The following is a 22,990-nucleotide window of genomic DNA, read 5'->3' on the forward strand; positions in this document are numbered from 1 at the left end:
TTCCACAGAAAGCTGACCCATTTCCAATGGTCCCTGGTATCATTCTAGATAATCGCTGGTTCAGTATTATGGTCATCTTATATTTGTGGTTACAGCAATAATGGTGACAATTACAACTTCTGGCTACTTTGTTAATATTCTTAAACCCTACAAAAATGCCATGAAGGAAGTCTTTCTTCATTTCTCAGTTGAAAAAAAGAGGGGTTTACAGATGCTATGGAACTTGTCTAAAGACACCAGCAGGTGAGTGGTAGGTTTGAACCGTCAGGTCAGTGTGACCCCAAAACTCACACTATTTCCACTGTACCAAAATCAAGCTTCTTCTCCACAGGTCTCCATAATTAGTGCTCCCTGGTGGAGGCATTTTATAATGTGAAACCTTAAGACGAGATTACACACATTCCTTCAAATAATAAGCAAAATTAGCCACTGAAATTATTAAAGACCAAAACAAAACAAAACCCATTTCTATAGGTAGTCATGGAGAGTTAAACTGTTAAATATACAAAAGTTAGCAGAGGGCGCCTGGGTGGCTCAGTTGGTTAAGCGACTGCCTTCGGCTCAGATCATGATCCTGGAGTCCCTGGATCAAGTCCCGCATCAGGCTCCCTGCTCGGCAGGGAGTCTGCTTCTCCCTCTGACCCTCCCCCCTTGTGTGCTCTCTCTCTCTCATTCTCTCTCAAATAAATAAATAAAATCATTAAAAAAATATTAAAAAAAAGTTAGCAGAAATTAAAAACCCAAGGAAAACTAAAACCAAAGTAAAATGTATATCAACAATATAAGGAGTCCCTTACGCACCTGATTTAAATATATTTTAATCACCACTGATGTAGGTTTCAAAATAATAATTTAATTAGTTCTTTTAAGTATAACAGGCTCTGGTTTATGTTTTTCTTATACAGTAGTAGAATAACAGAATTTTAATCCAAAAAGTATCTCAGTTATGTAAACAAAATTGTTTTTAAAATATTAAAAAATATACTTAAGTAGCTTCATTATACAAAATTCAACAAGAAAAAATTATGATGATATAAATGTGTAGTAATACTTACACGTAATAGCAACCAAGAAGGACCTTATCGCAAATTCACAGATTTGTTTCCATTTAGCATGAAATTTGGATGTGATCACAGGGATGATGATCTCTGCCGGAACATAGAACTGAATTGAATATGTCACAAAGATGCCAAAGGAATATAGAATTTTCACTGATTGATACAACCTGTTAAAAAAATATTTTAAAATTCAGTCATTCTTTTTTTCCCCAGATTTACTGAGGTATAATGGATGACACTGTAGGTAAAGTGTACAATATGACTTGATATAAGTATACACTGTAAAAGGATTCCAACTATCGAGTTCATTAACACCTCCATCACCTCACATATTTGCTTTTTTTTTCTCTCTTTTTGGTGAGAACACTTTAGTTCTACTCAGCAAATTTCACTTATACACTACACTGTTACCAACTATGGTCACCACATTATACATTAGATCCTTAGAATTTCTTCACCTTACAACTAAAAGTTTGTACTCTTCTATCAAACTCTCTTCTTCCCCATCCACCAGCCCCCTGGCAACCGTTAAGTCTACTCTGTTTATGTGAGCTTGAAATACATATATTTTTTAATTAGTTTTTTAAAAAATTTATTTATTTATTTTAGAGAGAGAAAGCAAGTGTGAGTGAGAGGGGGAGGGGCTGAGAGAGGGAGAGAATCCTCAAGCAGACTCCCTGCTGAGTGCAGATCCTGATGGAGGGGCTCCATTCCAGGACTCTGAGATCATGACCTGAGCTGAAATCAAGAGCCAGCCACTTAATCGACGGAGCCACCCAGGCGCCCCTATATATATATTTTTAGATTCCACCTATGAGTAATACCATGCAGTATCTGTCTTTCTTTCTTTGCCTGGCTTATTTCACTTAACATAATGCCTTCCAGGTTCATCTACACTGTTGTCTTAACATGAATCTGGCTTTCTTCTTTTTATCTTTAATGTTAAGATAGGTAAGAAATCCAACACAAACTTAGGCCAATATCTTACTAATTAAATGTTTATAAAAAAAAAGCCAGCTGATCTCTACTAAATTTCTAGATGACTGGTGGACAGTTCATTTTGACAAGCCTAGAGAGCTTGAATGTGGCAATGCAAAGGTTTGCTGGAAAGATTTCATTGTAGGCTAAGCCAGTGTGCTAAAGGCTACACTGTGTTCCATGAAGAGTTAATGCTTTCTCAATTCTCTTTTAAAAACTGAGCATACTGTTATGTCTTTGATAACTTACTGGTCTATATATAGAAGAAAACTTCACATTGAACTCTGAGTTACAGTTCTCCTTGCTTAAAAATCTTGGTATGTATGTCATTAGTTGCAGAAATGTCGTCATTCTTAGGTCCAAAAGGAGGGCATTTTAAATGGTTTCACCTTAAAAAGTTCTCCAGATTCTACAGGAATTCCACCTATGTTACAGTTATATTAATACAGAAATAAAGTTTGTGAGGTTGGGTTGATGCCCAGTGCTTTACAACAGCACAGCAATGTTCAGTTTTAGAAATATCTTTAGATTTCTGCATTGTAGATAGCCTCTTGTCAAAATCAGTGTGCACGTCTGGATAGAGACTTCGGTTGTCTGGCAAAAGAACACTTTTTAAATGTTGATAACGGCACAGAGAGAAAATGCAGAATCATAGGACTCAGAACATTATAGAGCCTACTCTCTTGGGTTATAGATAATAAAATTACATTGTGATTTTTGAAATTTTGAATATTTTACAATAGTTAAAATAAAAAACCCAATTGCTCTTGTATCCTTTTAAGAAAACAACCGGAGAGCAGACCGTGGATCGAATGTGCCGCAGCACTGGGGTAGTGGTTAACACACGTGTCCTCTCTAGGCCGAATCATCCTTGATAGTCCCAGTCGTCCCTTAAGAGTCCTGCTTTCCCACCTGCAAAGCCTATGCAAGGGAAGAGTGTTTCTTTCTTAGGAAAAAATGAAATCCTTTTAAAGAGATATGAAATATTCCACTTTTAGTAAAGAAAGGCCTCAACATTAATTAGACTTTAAGCTTGTTTCTGATGTCTTAAGGTTTAAAGTAGCAAAGATTATAAACAGTTCTCTAAACTGCAGCCACGCGGGAAGGAATTCCGTAAGTCTCCTCCCATAATATATGCATCATAGGAATGAGTAAGAGAAAGGAAAAAAGTCGAGTAGAAATAGATTTGAAAATACTACAAACATAATTAAAGAACAAAGGAACTCCTTAGGGCTAGCAACGATAAAATCTTAATTTTAAAACGATTTCAGGATATATTTCTCAGCTTGAGACTTAAAGTTTAAATATAAATGGTCAAGTTACTGCAATGCACAGAATAACTGAAACACTCCTGCTCCATATACTCTGATATGTAATTATAGACAATTAAATGAATATTCTTATCAGTTTATTAGAATATTCCTTTTGTTCAAATTATCTTTTAACTTACATGTTTTTAAATATGGTTAACAATATATTTAAAAATACATCACTACGCGCATAGGTATAATTACTTTTCTATTGATTTAAAACAAGTTATACAGGCTAAGAATCCGGTTATTATTAACGCAAGTCAATAAGATTAATTAGGTATTACACAGAGTACAAATGGGAAATAAAATGGTATGAGTCTTTTAAAAGCTAATATACATGCTATTTATCAACCAAAGAAGAGTAATAAAGATGTTTAAGAAAAGCACTGCAGTCTTTTGAAATCAATTGTTCTATTTTGACTTCTTTTCTGTTTTAAGAATCTACTAGTTTCTATGTTTGCCATCTATATTTTCAATCACTCTATTTTTCTCTAATCAACTTTTCTATAGATATTATCAACCTTTGTTCTCATTTTGGTTTTAAGCAAGCATCTATGTACTCAGCTGCAGAAATGAAGAGTTGAAAGAAGAATCTACCCTGTAAACTCTCTCTCCAAAGGATAAAAAACTTTCTTAAAGTTGTAAGAATTTGTTCTGAAGATATAGGAGAGCATAAACAAATTTTAAATAACACTTAATGCACATTAAAAAGTATTTTAAAATTCACTGCCAAAGTTTTGTTGGTTTTTTTTTTTTAAGATTTTATTTATTTATTTGACAGAGAGATAGAGCCAGAGAGCACAAGCGGGGGTAATGGCAGAGGGAGAGGGAGAAGCAGGCTCCCCGCTGAGCATGGAGCCCCATACAGGGCTCGATCCCAGGACCCTGGGATCACGACCTGAGCTGAAGGCAGACGCTTAACGGCTGAGCCACCCAGGCGTCCCTACTTATCATCTTTAAAACACAATCTTTGCTTCAAAATCTAAATGTGATACACTGAATAATACTACTCGTAACTAGTTTTAAAAGGTGATACCTCAATCAATAAACAGTTAATAACTTGGAGCTTCTCTAATCCATACTTGCTTTATCCTGGGGCTGCTTTCTAATTCAGCATTTTCTTGTAGGACTACCCGTTCTGAATTCTGAGAATGTAAGTCACATGGCATCAAAAGACCTTTACAGCTTCCCATCACTAGCAGCTATGAGCCCCCTAGGCTCTTGTGACGGCCAACGGCTTTTATACCAACAATAACCAGTACACTGCACGTTCTCTGACTTCCTGGGCCTATCGCCTGAAGCACAGGGAGGGAAAGGAAGAAGAGACTCACACATAGTACATCAAGAAAGAAATTTTAGATATAATCCTATGATCATTCCAGTCCAAACTTCTCATTTTACAGAAGACTATCACTATATAAAGACAAGCATCTCCTCTGCATTATTCCTCAGTCATGGCTGTTATTTTAACTGTCCCAGAGGCAGAGACCATAAAGAAATGGACAGCGGGCCACTGAAGGCTTATCTCCACAAGGAAAAGGAATTAGCCAACACAAGTTCTCTGAAGGAGAATTACGTATCTTGACTTGCTTTCCGTCCAGATTTTTGTTTCTTAGGATACATGTACTATCCTTTCCTCTAAATGAAAAGCATGTGACTAGCTAGGCTTTCTTGAACAGAGACAAGGATGTGATGGTCCCTTTTTTTTTTTTTTTTAAAGATTTTAGTTATTTATTTGAGAGAGAGATAATGAGAGACAGAGAGCACAAGAGGGAAGAGGGCAGAGAGAGAAGCATACCCCCCACTGAGCAGGGAGCCCGATGTGGGACTCGATCCTGGGACTCCAGGATCATGACCTGAGCCGAAGGCAGTTGCTTAACCAACTGAGCCACCCAGGAGCCCCGTGATGGTCCCTTTTTAATCAAGACTTTGCAACTAGTTCTAAGTGTAAAGCCATACAATGAGGGATAAGGTGAGAGGCAGGAAGGGGGTGCGGAAAAAGGCAAGGATTACACAGAGCTACTGCAGGGGCATCAGGGCTCCCTCAAGACTCAGTTGTGAACACCGACAGCATTCCCTGCTTGTCTCTCCCACTGTTCTTCGCCATGCTCTTCACTCTCTGGGAATAGGAACATCTTAACTTGACATGCATGCATACTCCCCCTTCGATCCCTTCTCTCTTTAAATACTTCTGTGAAGAAGAGTAGGGAAGAATTCTGAGATTGTTTCCACTTACATTTTATATTTGACTTATTAAAAGTACTTGTCAATTTTATTTATAAAATTATTCTTCAGATTTATTCTAAATATTATTCTAAGTTGGGAAAATACTATTTTCTAGACATTATATAGTAGTTGAAAAAAAAAGAATTATGCTACCATAATTTTTAGCCTTGATTATTTCTTATATTAATCTGTTTAAGCTTCTAGCCTGTATTAAACTATTACAAAAAGAGGCATATTTGGAAGAAACAAAATTATATAAATAACTATAACATAAGTTACTGAAATAAATGCTTAAAGTTATATATCTTGTTTGTGATCATGTCTCTAGTCTGAAATGAAGGCATAACATTTGACACGTTTCTATCATGAAATACATTTATAAAATGTGTCATAGCTAAAGTAGAATTATAATTATAAAAAAATGAACACACTGCTTGTTTGCTCCTTGTGCAACCTGGAAACTATTCTAGGTACATTCTATCACAAATGGCTTCCTATATGCATTTGTTCTTACAACATTTTCGACTCCAGTAAAAACCCAGGGTTCAGATGACTACTGAGAGGTAGACAAACTCCCAAGCTACCAATAGGATGCCAGTCAGAACACGTAATATTTAAAAACATCTCAGGTTTCACAGACTTCTATCCAAGCAGCTCAACGAGCAGTGGGACATTAATTAAATGAGCAATTTAACATTTATTCTTTGTATTTGTCAAAACTAAGGAGTTACTTTCTGTTTTATAAATAAGGGAGCACGTCTACATGGTAATTGCTGCCAATATCTTTTTAAAAATCTCCAGAGACCAATCTCTGGAAGAAGGAAAAAACCCTCTGTATTGCTTCATTTTGCAGAATATGGTTCTAATATTAATAGAATATTAAGAGGCACCATATTATTTTTTAATAATGTGTCCTATCTGTGTTCTGAAAGGATCTGGGGTACATACCATATTAAGGCTGACCAGTAAAATAGTGAGGGTCATAAGTGATGGGTTTTATTATTTTATCAGGAATCCAGAGTGTTGGGTTTTTTGGCAGTGAGTATAAGTATTACATTTTTTATTACAGTGAGTCCATAGTAAAAGAATCCATATTTTACTTTTATATTTTACTCAAATTTGGAATATACTACAATTTTTAATCTTTTTAAAGAGTCCCAAGAAATCTGTAAAATCATAGACGGTCTCCTCTGAAGATTATGAAAAAATTCTAGGTTACACAAATAAGAAATCACAATAAAATTTTTAAATGTTTAAACCACAAATCCAAAAATACACCTTTGTCACCAAATACTGGTAAGCTATATCTATAAAGTATACAAATTAGGATTAACAAACTCATATCTACCTACCATACATCCTGGGGAAGATTTAATGTTATGCTGCCTTTGATTTCATCACGGAAACACATATATCCTAAGGTAGCTAATGTTACATACAAGGTTGTAACAATTCCCATGCCAATATTCAATGCTTGGGGGAAGCGTTTTGATTCTTTCATTTGATTTTCCAGTGGAAGAACCTAAGAAGAGAATGCAGGTAATACAAGTAATTTAAAACCATCTAGTATCCCATCTTATATATACGCAAATTATGCTTTCTATAGTTTATATGCACATTTTATTTCCTTTAAAATAACACATAACTGCTGAATATTTTTCTTGGTGTTATATATATTTTTTACACTACAGATTTTCAAATCCTTAAAATAAAAAGGTCTGAAATTAGCTCTTGGCAGGCAAATCTGTCAGATTTTTTTAAATAAACTTTTTATTTTGGAATAATTTTAGATTTACAGAAAAGTTGCAAAGATAAACAGAAAACTCCCATATACCCCTGACCAGTTTGCCCCATTGTTAACATTTTAAACTACCAAAGTACATTTGTTACAACTAAGAACCAACATTGGTTCGTTACTGTTAAACTCCATATTTTATTTGGATTTCACTAGGTTTTCTACTAATGTCCTTTTTCTGTTCCAAGGTCCCTTCCAGGATGCCACATTGCATTTTGTCACCATTATCTCCTTGGTCTTCTCTGATCTGTGATGGTTTTGTAATCCTTCCTCATTGTTCATTATCTTGACAGTTTTAAGGAGCACTGGTTAGGTATTTGGTATAATGTCTCTCTGCTGGGATCTATCTGATGTTGTCTGCTGTCTGTACACTGGGATTATAGGTTTTAGAACAAGATACCATAGAGGTGAAATGCCCTTCTCATCACACATGCTATCAACATGATTTGCCACTGGTGAAATTGACTTTGATCACTTGGTTTAAGGCCGTGTTTGCCAGGTTTCTCTGCTTATAAAGGTCTTTTCTTCTTTCTCATCATATTCTGTTCATTGGAAGCCACGTCACTAAATGCAGCCCATACTCCAGGGACTGGGGAGATTAAGCCATACCTCCTGGAGGGGAAGCATCTACATAAATTATTTGGGAATCCCCCCTATATATGTATTTATTTAATCATTTATTTATATTAGTATGCATTCATATATATTTGTTTTATACTGTGAATATGAATCCAAAACACTTATTTATTTTGTTGCTCATATTGTTCCAGCTTTGGTCATTGTGAATTCCATCAGGTTGCTTCCTGTATTCCTTTGCATGCCTCCGTTCTTTTGTTTTGTTTTGTTTTAGCATTTCCATACTTTCTAGCACTACAAGATGCTCTAGACTCATCTGGAATGTCCTTGTTTCAGCCCCAGAATCAGACCTTTCTCCAAAGAACTTCGGTTCTTTTGTTGTAGAATGGTATTTAGAAGTCCAGATCTGGGTGCTGGGTGTGCCTGTCGCTACTGTGTATCTCTCAGCTGAAGTGATATACGTGTGTGCACACTAACCCAGGTATATTCATGTCTGTGATTGCTTCTATATCTAGCCATTTGTATCTGCTGTCAATTTAGTGAGATGAAAAAGTTATTTTTATTATGTGAAAAAAAAAAAACCTTGAAAAAAAGGCTAATTGAAGAGTTAAGTTTTTTAAGGCAAATCTTCAGAGGTTTTGGCCATATGATTTGACCATACAGTAAAAGATACTAAGAAATAATAACAGCAAGTATTTACTGAGTACTTACAACGTGCCAGGTATTTTTCTTTTTTAATTAAGATAAAATCGGCATATAACATTAGTTTCAGTTGTAAACATAAGAGTTTGATATTTGTATACACTGCAAAATGATCACCACAATAAGTCTAGTTACTATCCGTCACCATACAAAATTATGATTTTTTTTTCTGTAATGAGAACTTTAAAGATTTACTCTCTTGGCAACTTTCAAATATGCAATAAAGTATTATTGCCTATAGTTGCCAAGCAAAATTGGCAAACCTTTAGCTAGACTTACCAACTAAAAAGGAGAGAGGGCTCATATAAATAAAATCAGAAATGAAAGAGAAGTTACTACTGATACTACAGAAATACAAAGGTTCATAAGAGACTACTATGGACAATTATATGACAAAAAATTGAGGAAACTGGAAGAGATGGATAAATTCCTTAAAATACACAATGTTCCAAGACACTGAATCATGAAGAACTAGAAAATCAGAACAGAAAGATTACTAGTAAGGAGATTAAATCAGTAATTAAAAAACTCCTAACAAACAAAAGTCCAGGACCAGATGACTTCACAAGCAAATTCTACCAAACATTCAAAAAATATTTAAATACCTATCCTTTTCAGATACTTCCAGAAAACCGAAGAGGAGGGAATATTTCCAAACTCATTTACTATGCCAGCATTTCCCTGATACCTAAACTAGACAAGGACATGGAGGGGGGGGGAGGGGGAGGAGGGAGAGGAGGAGGAGGGAAGAAGGGAAGGAAGGAAGGGAGGAAGGGAGGAAGGGAGGAAGGGAATTGTAAGCAATATTCCTGATGAACATAGATGCAAAAATGCTTAACAAAATATTAGCAAACCAAATTCAACAATACATTAAAAGGATCATATATCAAACCAAATTCAACAATACATTAAGAGGATCATATATCATAATCAAGAGAGATTTATTCCAGGGATGCAAGAATGGTTCAGCATCTACAAATGAATTAACATCATACACCAAATTAACAAAATGAAGGATAAAAATAAAAATCATATGATCATCTCCATAGATGCAGAAAAAGCACTTATAAAATTCAATATTTGTTCATGATAAAAACACTCAATGAAGTGTGTATACAGGGAACATTATTCAACATAATAAAGGCCATATATGACAGGCCCACAGCTGGCATCAACTCAACTATGTAAAGTTGACAGCTTTTTCTCTATGATCAGGAACAAGTCAAGGATGCCCATGCTCGCACTTTTATTCAGGTTAAGTGCTCCTTCAATTCCAAATGATAACCTTGCCAAGTAGAGTATTCTTGGTTGGAAGTTTTTTTCCTTTCAGTACTTTGAATATATCATGCTACTCCCTTCTGATTTTTCTGGTAAAAAATCAGCTAACAGCTTCATGGGGGTTCCCTTGTATGAAACAAATTGTTTTTCTCTTATTGCATTTAAGATTTCCTCTTTAACTTTTGACATTTTAGTTATGTGTCTCAGTGTGGATCTCTTGGGGTTCATCTTATTTGGAACTATCTGGATGTCTGTTTCCTTCCCCAGGTTAGGGAAATTTCCAGCCATTATTTCTTCCCTATCTTCCCCCTTTCAATCCCTATAACGCAAATGCTATTCTTTCTGGCGTCAAATTCTTCTTTTTGCTGTTCTGTTTGAGTGAGTTCCACTGCCCTGTCTTTGAGGTCACTGATCAGTTCTTCTGCTTCATCTGGTCTGCTTTTGAAGCCCTCTAGTATATTTTTCAGTTCAGTAATTGTATTCTTCAGCTTTACGACTTCTGTTTGGTACTTACATTTTTCTTTTGCTTTGTTGAAGAATATCCATTCTTCTTCCAAGTTCCAGGAGCATCTTTATGACCATGACTTTGAACACTTTATCAGGTAGATTACTTATCTCCATTTCACTAGGGTCTTTTTCTGAAGTTTTGTCTTGTTCCTTCATTTGGAACATATTCCTGCACCTCATTTTTCTTGACTCTCTGTGTTTGTTTCTATGTATTAGCTGAAACAGCTACATTTCCCAGTCTTGAAGGAGTGACCTTGTGTAGAAGATGAACTCTATCATTCAACCTTGACCTAGTTCTTGGTTGTCTCTTGGACCTTTGTGATTATCTAAGTAGCCTGATTTATTCTTGATAAATTTCAGTTGTTGAAGGTGTGCCAAGAGCTGCCAGTGTTCCAGTGTAGGGATCTCAGTTACTGCCAAGTTTCAGGATGACTGGAAGTCAGATCCTCAGGCAGCAGCTTTTAAAGTATAGAAATACACAGTCCTATGGGACCATAACTGTAAACCCTGCTGGCCTCTAGACCAGGAGATGTGGAGGGTCCCCTGGGGGAACAGTTGTAAAAGTCAAGGTTTCAGATAACTGTATAAGCCCCTTTCTGGGAGGTACCAGAAAGCTGTAACAAGACCAAAGGAGGGCACGAGATGGTATTTCCCTGTCTACGTGCCCTGAGAGCGCTTCTGCAGCCTTGAGATATGTGGCAAACCTGAAGCCTGTCCCTCGGGTTAAAGCTTCAGCACCGTAAATAGGCCTTTTTCACTGGCTGACTTGGGGTGCATTTCAGTCTGTTGTCTGTGCAGTGCCCTCAGCATGGCATGCTGCCAAGAACTGTCATTCCCATTGTTAAAGTCCTATGGGGCCCTGGAACACAAACCCCCCCTAGCCACGAGGGCCAGGTGATCAAGGGGCACCCCTGTGTGGACTACACTTGCCCACAGCTTTAGTAAGGCAGGGGAAGAACACTGAGGGCAGGGCAGGCCCACCAGTGTTAGCAAGCCATCGGGAGATTGCTGTGTTTGTGAGTGTCCACCTGCACTAGCATCATAGAGGGAGACTACAGATATGGTGCTCACCATCCCTGGAGAAAGTCCCAACTTGTCCCCACCCCTCCAGCAGATGCTTTAAGATTAGCAAATGAATCTCCTTCACATAGAGTCTAGGCACCTTTCAAACTGCAGCTTCTATGCTAGGTTCTGGGGCAGGTGAGTCCACATGCAAGCCCTTTAAAAGGAGTTTCTCAGATCCCAACAGCCCTTTGGGTCCTATGGATGGAAGCCCCATTGGAGGCTTGTCTCTCCAGTGCAGGTCTCAAGGGCTGGGCTGCCTGCTGTGGGACACAAACCCCTTGCTCCCTAGGGAAAGGCTCTGGGCTTGTAAGATGCCTGCCTATATTGGGTTGCTGCACCAGAGGTAGAGTTTTTGGTGAGCCCACATCTCTGTCTCTCCTATCCGTCTTGAGGTGGCCCTATTGTTCCTTGTTGTGGAGCAGCTGTTCAGCTAGTTTTCAGCTCCTGCTCGAGGTAATTATTCCATATGTAGCTGTAGCTGTAGTGTGTCCAGGGGAGAAGGGGCGTTCAAGATCTTTCCCTACTGCCATCTTGGACCACCCCCTGCCACGTATTATTCTAGATGCTTTGCAGGCAGCATCTCATGTAGTCCTCACAGTAACCCTATGTGACACTAACTCCAGTAATAGCTCTACTTTTTAGGTAAGTGAGGTCCATATGGAAATATTAACTGGTTAATAGAAGGGAGAACCATCTGATGTTCTGGAGATAATCCAGACCTGAAATAAGAGGCTATGGTTAAGAATGGTGCCGGTGCAGCTAGAAAAGGAGGAAAGGAAGGAAATTCACATTTATGTAGGCTCTCTCTGGGGTTAGCAACACTGTGGGTGTTTTAAATGTAATTTCATTTATGGGGAAATATGAAAGAAAAATAAACATGCCTTAATTACCAATGGAATAGGGGAACCAGGGACAAAGTGAAAGGAAATGCTCCAATGTTTCAAGCTTGAGCAACTGAAAATAAAACTAAAAGAAATAGGGAAATGAGAAAGTGAAGCTGGTTTTGGATTAAGAAAGTCTATGTCAGACTCGGAGCTGTCGAACTTGAGATGTTAGAGGAACAACTTAACTGGAAATGTCCAATAGTTAACTAGAACTTACTGGTTAAAGACAGAAATGAAAATCTGCAGTTATGTCTGTAACCGTTCGATAAATGGAACTGTAAGAATTTGTGAGAATTCTCTAAAGGAGAATTCAGGGAGAGCAAGTACCCAAGTAAAATAGTATAAAATTGTCTCCTAGGTCTTATTTCATCTGTAGTTCATATAGATATGTTTAAGTGGTTTCCCTCCCATACCAAACCATCAGACAATGAAACATAAGCTATAAAGCAGAGAGTGATATTCTGTTTTCCCTAAATCTACACATTCCAGGCTTTAAATAAACTGGAAGCATCTTAAATGGAAATATTTAAGATCTTAGAATCCTCAGGGTGCTTGTATTTCTTGGTATTAGCTTTATGATAACATCATTTCTCAAAACAAATATGATATGTGTAAATCTAAGGGGAGAATTTATATTTGATTCTTCTATGTAATAGTAACTTTGTAACAATTTCAATTCACTTCAAATCATCTAGTCTATAAAATATGATGTTTGGGATCTGTCTGAATGTAACCTGGGCTTGGCAGAGTAGATGGAATACAGATAAAACAAAACTGGCCATGAGTCGATTTTTGAAGCTGGGTGATGCTTACACAAGAGTTCATCAGGCTATTCTCTAGATTTTGTCTTAGGCTTGAAAATTTCCATAATAAAATGTTAAAAATCATCTAAACTAAGCTATAATTCAAGTCTAACCTACAAAACTACAAATAGTGTTCTGGCAATGAAGAAAATGGCAACAAAAAAGAAAAATGCATTTTTAAATGTAGTTTGACTACATAAATCTTTGTGTTGACTTAAAATTTTTTAAAATAATAATAAAGACTAAATTCTTACCACTCCTATGCCTTCAAAAGCAAACACAGCAGTACCAAAAAAGAGTGGGTATTTTTTCCAACCAGCCACTATTGGAAGGTTGTGGGGATCTGGCATATTCTGGAAAAAGAGAGAAAAAATAAGAGAAGTTGTATCTTTACTTATTTTAAAGAATTTAAAATAAAGAGCGAAATCATATACTTCTGAGCTTCACAACAGCAAATGTATGTTATAAAAGTGAATAATTCTTTCAATAAACACTTTAAGCATCCTATGTTAAATGTAGCCAAGCTGTTAGGACTTCACTGCCAAGAGCCACTGCTTCCCTCATGCCCGCACATTCCATCTGGGCTAAATGCTCCTGATTACCTGCTTCCACCTTCAAGTCCCGGGCTGTTCACTCTGGGTATGGCTCCTGGCACAACAGGAAATACATAAGCATACTCAATCTGAGCTGAGAGGCATAGTATCAACCACTGCTCATGGTGTCCAGTGAAATCCATTTTCTACTCTGTTTTCATTGCTCTTTCAGTTTCCAAGGTACCTGGTTCCTGACTTTGGCTTTTTACCTCATAACTCTGCTGCTTCCTAGTACAGGTCTCCTCCTGGTCTCAGTGTCTTACTCTTTTTTTTTTTTAAGATTTTATTTATTTATTTGACAGAGAGAGAGACAGCGAGAGCAGGAACACAAGCAGGGGAGTGGGAGAGGGAGAAGCAGGCTTCCTGCCAAGCAGGGAGCCTGATGTGGGGCTCGATCCCAGGACCCTGGGATCATGACCTGAGCTGAAGGCAGATGCTTAACGACTGAGCCACCCAGGTGCCCCGCAGTGTCTTACTCTTTACCTAGACAGTTACTATTACCCTTATTATTTGTACATATTTCTTGATTCTGGCTTTGATTACTAGGTCTTGACGCATAGACTTGTTCCAACTTTCACTATCTGGAAACTCACAAATGCACATCTTGTTCAAGATCTCTGGTTCCATGATGGCTACCGCTTCCAGCCACCCCAAGACTGGTTCCCACTCTGCTCACCATCCTGTGTTCTCTGCCTTACCTAGCTGGAAGTGGAATTCAAGGCCAAGGAAAGAGGATGAAAAAAGAAACTGAAGTGTGAAAGCACATGGATAATCTGGGAAATAGAGAGGTCTAGAACATCTGAAGCACAGGGAGACTTGTGTGATATGATGGTGATACATGATGGAAAACACAAGCTATGGTCAAAATGAAAAGGGTAGTAAGTGTTTGAGTCATTTGATAACACTGTTAGTCAAGACTCACACTGTTCCCTCTACCTAAGGAACCTCCTTTTCTGCTCCACTAACTCTTACATGTTCATCTAAGGGGTCATGAACTACAGAAAGCCTTATGAGACCTTCCTGCCTGTCCCCTTCCACTTTTATGTGCAATAAGAAAACGTCTACAGGTTTTGGAATTTGGGGGGCAGGTATGAAACAGAGTTTGTAATAAATTGCCAGTGGAGATTTTAGAACAATTGCAGCAATAATATATAAAATAGATTGGATCAGAAAAGAATAGCACAGGGATGCTTGACCTTTTCTGAGTCATTGGCCCCTTTGAGAAATGACAGCTATACACTGCTCAGTAGAAGAATGCATATATACATACAGAAACATTAAATCTTGCGAATACTTTTAATGGATTTGCAGATCCCCTGAATCCCATCAATTTTTTTTTTTTTTTAGGAATACTTCTTTTATTGTTAGGCTCCCCAGACAACGGACAATGAAATCAGTTGAGGTTGCATACTTCCAATAAAGAGGTTATGGACTAGGATAGTGGCAGTGAACTGAGGTGGTGGCAGCAAGTAAAGGTTCAGAAGTAAAGAAAATTATAAAATTATATCTATCCTCCCATGTGGAGACTGGTTCAAATCTTAAAAGTGTAAACAAAACACTAATGAGGTCTTTGTTTCATGTTATACAGTGTGCTGAGGCATGATCCTAAATCTCACAGCTTACTAGGGTAGGTATTACTCTCTTCTGCAGCAATGTCATAAAGCCCAGAAGCATATTTACCAAGATTTAAAACCAGACCTGAATACAAAACTTGTGCTCTATGTCACACACCTTTCCAGCTGATCGGTATCCCCCAAAAGGAAACCAAAGCTGACTGATTATCTCCTGTGTGCCACATAATGAAGTAGGGGTCTTTACATACCATTACTTTTACCTCAAAAGTAAACAAAGAATTTACTTATTAAGAAACATATGACACTCAGTTAAAAACACATTATACTTACCCTAATGACATACTGATAAATTATCACAAGGCTGACAGCCATGGAAATGTTGGCAAGGAATGAAAGCACAAATAGATTCTTTAGCTCACGAATGAAGACCAAAAGAATTATGAATGGAAGAAAGCAAAGCATATATATCCTTAGGTCAATACTTCTTCTCTCACAAGGGTTTGATGAATTGGTACTATTCAAAAGAAACACTTTACTCTCCAGGAATCCTTCATGAACCTATATAGGATTACCAGGAGAATAAGAAAGAGGGGAAAAAAAAAAAACTTCCATCAACTTATAAATAAAAAAATATAAAGAAATTTATTATCTATATACTCTATGATAAGTTCCTTTACAATAAATCAAATATTTACATTTTTTCAAGATATTATAGCTTCCTGGAAATATATATTTATCAAATTTAAGGATAATTAAAATAGGATAATCTTTTTGTATTTGAAAATTTTAAAAAATTTTTATTGTTATGTTAATCACCATACATTACATCATAAAATAGGATAATCTTCTTTGCAATATAACTTCTTTTATCATACTGTAAAAAGAAAGTTCACTAGAAAATTATGAGGCTGGGTGCCTGGGTGGCTCAGTTGGTTAAGCGACTGCCTTCAGCTCAGGTCATGATCCTGGAGTCCCAGAATCGAGTCCTGCATCAGGCTCCCTGCTTGGCGGGGAGTCTGCTTCTCCCTCTGACCCTCCCCCCTCTCATGCTCTCTCTCTCATTCTCTCTCTCAAATAAATAAATAAAATCTTAAAAAAGAAAAATTATGAGGATGAATTTACTAATTTATTTTGAAGTTTTGTGCTCATGATCCCTGCAAAGGTTCAATTTGTTTTTGAGATAATCAAAAGTGGATGCACACTTGTCGAGAATGACCATATTCTACTCTGGATATCCTACTCCGACTTATTTTCTTCAGAGGAGGAAACAAGCTCTTAAGTACATCTTAGAAATGTACAGTTGTCAAAATAAAGCTTAGAAATCATAGTCTAGCTTTAAAACTGTTTTATAAAACAACTGTTTTTAAATTATCATCACTATCAATAAATACTTATTAAGAATCCACTAAATTCATTCATGACCATGTGTTAGATGTAGATAAATTTTTGCTAGAGCAAAAAACTTCAATAAATCAGTTTTACCTTAAAATTTATTCAGCCACTTCTATAAACCAACATTCAGTGTTCGAGATACAATAATTTATAGGTTCCATATATTAAAAATCGTCTCTTATTCAATTAATCACATAATCCAACTTACTAAAATAGAAATGAAATTATAGAGGATTTTAAAAACATTTTTAAAAATTCAAAGCAGAGGCAGAGAATATTATAACTTAAATACTAGTGAAAATCTATTTGCCCCCAAACACTGTACCCCCCCATTGAACACAATAACATGATCAAGTCTCTGAATACATCAATTCTTAAGAACCAGACCCTATAGTAATAATAGGAAGCATTTTTTGAGGACTGAACTAAATACGTGATACACAACATCTCATCTCATCCTCAAAACAACTCCCTGAGGTTGGTGGTAGTATTAATTTTAATTTGTGGTTGAGAAAACTGAGGATTAGGGAGGGTTAAAAAAACTTACATAATATCAAATCAGTAAGTGGTAGTTCTAAGATTCCAGCCCAGGAGTGAGACTAGAATTTAGCTTGCGACAGCTGGATGCTCTAACTTGACCAAATACTTCAATCCGGGAGGGGGCCCTGCCAAGTATCAGCCTGGCCTTTACTCTGACATCTCTCTTTCTAAATATACTAAGTATTAAGAGGCCCACAAGCAGAAGTTTAGAACAAAATTATAGTATGATTAACAATTCAAGTTGTTTCTTTTAATTTTATACTTACAATTTATGATAAGCAATGTTTAGTGTCACTACAAATGTACACATCATCTTAAACTGTAGGGAATATATCTACTAGTTTTAAGCTAGATAGGCAACTTGTAACTCATACTGGACTAACAAACTCTCAGGTTACACCATGAACCATTTAAGAAATGCATACCTCATGTTTACCTCGTAACTGCTCATCAAAACTTTATATTTCATATTCTATAACTTGAAATAGAAGGAAGATTGGTAATTCACATTACTTGGTTTTTAAAAGTATATCTTTTTTGTTGACTCAATTTTCCCAGTTACAAAATTATTTATAGCCAAATGCTTCTGTATCCAAGAAGTACCGCCAATAAGCAGATTAGGTAATGATCAAAATTAAGCTCTAACAAGGATACCTGGCAAGAGAAAATCAGTTACATAACCAATTTTAAAAAGGGTAGTTTGAATGGTGAGATGGTTGGGAATATGAAATTAATTCTGTCACAAATATCTCATAATAATTTAGTATTCTTTGGCAGAAATATGGTTATAAAAATTGTCAGGATTAAAAAATAAAATAAAGTGCAGATACATACCCAGAGCAAGATTCAGGTAAACATTTGAGTCCTTTGGTGCCCTCTAGAGACAGATATTGGCTATCTAATAGGACTTCCTATGATCTCACATGTTTACCAAAATGCAAAACACTGAAATAAATATTATAAAATAAAATTACTAAATTCAGTTGTTTCCATTTAAAGCTTAAATTTACTAACATCTACTACTTATTAGTCTTCAATGATTCAGTAATCTAATGGTTAAAATTCCAAAGGTAGAGTATGTTCTTCAGCAAAGCTAAAATAAATGCAGAATTAAAGCCTTAACACCCTATATTTGTATACTACTTTACTTTTTGCAAAGGGTTTCACAAACCTCTTGTCAGCTGAGCCTCAGGATAAGTTTAGGAGGAACAATGGGAGATTTTGTTGCTATTCCCATTTTACAAATAAGGAAACTTAGGTTTGACCAGGGATCAGGAGATCTTGTCCAATGTGTGACTTAAAATGGAGAGAGTGGGGACTTGAATTTGGATCCTCTATCTCTAAAGTCCATAGTCTTAGGTACCATTATATATTTTTTTCTGTTAATGTAATATTCCTTCCCCACTCTTCATGCCCATATATACTGTTTCATCCACCTGAAATTTTCTAGAGTATCTTAGAGTAAGAACAGAGAGGAACTACTATAACCACGATGGGCTAGAATCCTTGGAGGCACTACCCACCCCTTGCCCCCTGCCTAATGCTCACAATGACCTAATGGGACCAAGAACAGCCCTGTGGCAGTTACAGAGCAGGAGGTTCACACATCTGTATGGTAACTAAACCCTGACTTCTTTGATTTGATAAAATATTGCACCTTTGATTTTATGTAGATTAATGCAGTAATAAACTTAGAGTTTTTAACTCTAACAGTAGCAGTAATTGGTAAGGCATAATCAAGCAGTGCGTCTACTGCTGGAGTCTGCTCTAAAATGTGGCAGTGAACATCTCTGACACTGCTGTTTCAGTGACCATCTGTCTGCTCTGCCAAGGCGAGGTGCTCACTATTGCTTTCAACTTTTCTCAAGTCTGAGTATCTTTTTCCATGTTGCTTTTTATACCTCAAAAGGACTTTTGTCCTTCTATCTACAGCAGGCATTCTCCTTACTTCCCAGAAAGCCACCTTTTCTACCTGGTTTTCTTAGAATATGTGCAAATGAGTTACATTCTTCCAATCTACTTTGGAAGAAACTGATAACATTTTGCAGGAAAAAGTCACCAACCCTAAGCTTATAGACATCTATTACATCACATGCGCACACACAGCTAAAATCAGACAAGCTCCTGTCCAACAATGAACAGTTAATATACTGGGTGGCAGCTGGGTCACAGACTTAGGTCTCAGCTTAATTCACATGACTTAGGGCACACTGCTCATGCTTTGTGAGAGTCAATTTACACATTCAAAAAATGAGCGTCGTACATTACGAAGAAGTAAAGACTAAATGAAAAATGTCATACTTTATTAATGTAACGTTGTAAGGCATTATTAGCATTATCCATAAATTCAAATCAAGCTTTTTGGTAGCTCTCTTAGGAGATATTAGAAAAGATACATTACTACCAAGCTGTACCATCCTAAAAAAGGATCATTTCCACTGTCTTCTACGTAAATGACTGGTAAAGTGGTGTGTCTTATCAGTTCTTAACAACAGATAGCCTCTTGACTGAGTTAATAGTCTAAAGAATATGCAACTTGTGGAATTAAATACTTGTAAATCAAAAGCACATCATCTATAACAAGCAATGCTAATGAAAGCATCAACTCTCTTATTTATAAAGAAGGGTTGACTCAATGAGCCTTTCCAACATTAAAAATCTAAGCTAGGGGCTTTAGCAAATTATGGCCCATACACCAAATCCAGCCTACCACTTAATTTTGCAAATACAACTTTATTGGGATATTACCATATATGTTTATATATTATTGTCTATGGCTAAGTTGAGAAGACCATATGGCCTGCAAAACTGAAAATATTTATTATCTGGCCCTTTCCAGAAAAAGTTTGCCATTCCTGGTCTAAATGTAAATGAAGCATACTTTATACTTGAAAAAGTGAGCCAAATATATACTTATATATTTACATTTAGATTCTTTAGAAAACATATTCACATCATTTTGCATTAAAATACCTACAAGTACTATATATTACTATGTAAAATGTCTACTACTGCACCATGCACATGTGCATAGTTAATAAATGTTATTGATTAAAGTAATGATTAAAGAAGAACAGGGTGTAATGTACTAGTTACAAGCTAGAGCGCATAAAGAAATGTGTTTTGGCATTGTTTTGATAGGGGAGCTTTTTTATTTCAGTGCTTTGCATGTTTGTTCAAATTGACAGTCTCTACCAAGACTGCAAACCACTTCCTTTTAAAGCAAACCCTAAAAGGATGGAGAGAATTACAGAATGCTGCACATTTTTGGACACAGTATCTTTTAGGCAATAGCAATAGTTACTGGATTTTAGTAATACCCACTTTTTACTTCACTTTTTAGGTTGCTGGCTAAAGGCTTCTATATTTATTTATGAAAAATCAATTTAAAAATATACTCCCCAAACATCTGTGTTTCTGCTTTGAGACCTAAATTTCAAGTATCTAGGAGTCAGTTAAATTATGTCCAGTTCAGATCTGACAGAACAAACATTACTGATATATAATGGCAAAAAAAGTAAAATCAACAACAGTAGCAGAAAATTCAACTTACAAAAAAGAAGACTAAAGGAAAATTTACAAAGTAACATGCTTTATGAAAGGAACACATTTCCATGTTCAACCATGGCTTACTCAGAGGAGATATGATGCCATAACTATGGACGTGGAAGAAACTGACCTCGATAACTGGAGAAAAATACTTACTTGTTTTACATTTTCAGCTAAGAAGACAATGTAAACACTACAGAATCCCAGCTGTGTTATCACCAGAAAAAAGTCAACCACAGTCCTGAAAAGAGATACCCACAAATAAGTATCAATAAGAGCTGCTGATATATCAATATATTTTTCTCTTTTTAGACTATTTTAAAACATTTAATTATAGCTTATATTCTTTTCACTTCCTTAAAATAAGAAATAAACAAAATATGTATTTTCTACAAACAGCACACATTTGTGATCAGTGTGTCACTAGAATTATCATTGAGCAAAAAGATGTTCCATTAAGGTAAAAGGCCCAAATTTCCCTATCACTTATTTCTGAAATTCAACAGTCTGAGTATCTGCTTATAAAATGATATCATGAAAACATTTCATCTTTTAGATTAGGTCCATCTCTCCTACTTCTCAAGATCTTTTTCTGATTAACCCAGTGTATCTTCCGGCCCTCCTGGCTTCATGTCATTTGGAAATATGAGGAATGAGATGTTCTCCACTATCCAAATCACTAATACGAACATGAGATGGGAGAGGACTGGGGGCATGGCCCTAAATCATAAGACCAAAGACCCCTCCAGTAGCTTAGCTCTGTTCTTATTGTTTAATGAGATACTTAAGAAAATTCTAGCTACATAAAATAGTGTACAGAGGTGGGAAGGGGATGTCACCAGTCATATTAGCATAGTTTGGGAATCAAGTTATAAATCTATCTACATTATTAATATGCAGCCCATATTTCTCTATTTTGTTTGGAGAACAATGAGTGATTACAACAGCATGCACCTACTAATTAATTATAGTCTTTATTTGACCATCGATGTCAAGCTATCAAACAACCTGGTCTACAAATCTACACATCTTCCTTCTCTCATTTGAAATTGGAAGGGCCCTTGCCTATCTTCATTCTTGTCATAACTATAGCTCTCATAGTTCTTCAGGGATCTCCCTTGTAAATAATCTTGGTACCCTGCAATGAATTCAAGTTTCTTCTCTCTGATGAATTATATTTAAGTATTCGCTTAAGATCTTTTCATCCACTTTGGATTTTAGTATCCTACCAACAATCACTCCAGCCACATCTACCTGCAAGTCACTCTAGAGACAAAGCTGCCTCTACTCTGGGGGAGAAGAAGGAAGAAGATAGAGTTCTGGGGCAAATCCTAGGGCATGAGGCTGATTTCTTCCTTCTTCTACTTGGCATATCAAGAGCTCTGAGCAGCTCATAAACAAATCTAACTTCCTACAAATCCCCAGGAAGGCCGTATTTAACCATAAACTCTACTAGCACTGTTTTTTTTTTCTTCCTTTAATTTCCATTTCACGTATCACTTGTACCATAGGGAGCATTTTGTTGACTAGGTACCTATGCTTATTTTTCCAGTCCTGTATTCGTCTGGCTTTGATCTGCCATGTCTACCAATGATAAAGTTACATTTAAACAATAAGATAGTATAATTACTATTGTGCTAAAATACACACTTCATATATCCTATGAGCATGTAGCTAAACACCACAATTTTATCTAAAATAATGAGATTGCTCTACACAACAAAGGAAACAATCAAAACTAAAGGCAACCTACAGAATAGGAGAAGCTATTTGCAAATGACATATCTCATAAGGGGTTAGTATCCCAAATATATAAAAAACGTAAAAAGCTCAACACCCAAAAAATGAATAATCCAACTAAAAAATGGTCAGAAAACAAGAACAGACATTTTTCCAAAGAAGACACAGAGATGGCCAACTAACACATAAAAAGATGCTCAACATACTTGATCATCAGCGAAATGCAAATCAAAACTACAATGAGAAATCACCTCACACATGTCAGAATGACTAAAATTAACAACACAAGAAACAACAGGTGTTGGCAAGGATGTGGAGAAAAGGGAACCCTCTTGCACTGTTGGTGGAAATGCAAACTGGTACAGCCAATGTGGAAAACAGTATGGAGGGTCCTTAAAAAGTTAAAAATAGAACTAC

The 22,990-nt window shown here is 36.4% G+C and overlaps 1 protein-coding gene across 4 annotated transcripts in view; it reads right to left on the reverse strand.

The window, feature by feature from the left end:
* SLC36A4 (solute carrier family 36 member 4) overlaps positions 1-22,990 on the reverse strand; it is an 83,902-nt gene that overhangs the window by 39,764 nt on the left and 21,148 nt on the right. For all 4 annotated transcript variants that reach the window (XM_081799018.1, XM_081799016.1, XM_081799017.1 and 1 more), the window contains exons 6-10: positions 20,990-21,074; positions 15,683-15,910; positions 13,440-13,538; positions 6,928-7,097; positions 1,056-1,225 (exon numbers count right to left, since the gene is read on the reverse strand). In XM_081799018.1, coding sequence (XP_081655144.1) covers positions 1,056-1,225; positions 6,928-7,097; positions 13,440-13,538; positions 15,683-15,910; positions 20,990-21,074 — 752 coding nt within the window. The remainder of the gene's footprint in view (positions 1-1,055; positions 1,226-6,927; positions 7,098-13,439; positions 13,539-15,682; positions 15,911-20,989; positions 21,075-22,990) is intronic.

Source organism: Leptonychotes weddellii, chromosome 11 (assembly GCF_054177405.1).
Source record: "Leptonychotes weddellii isolate Sample4059 chromosome 11, ASM5417740v2, whole genome shotgun sequence".
Taxonomy (NCBI): domain Eukaryota; kingdom Metazoa; phylum Chordata; class Mammalia; order Carnivora; family Phocidae; genus Leptonychotes; species Leptonychotes weddellii.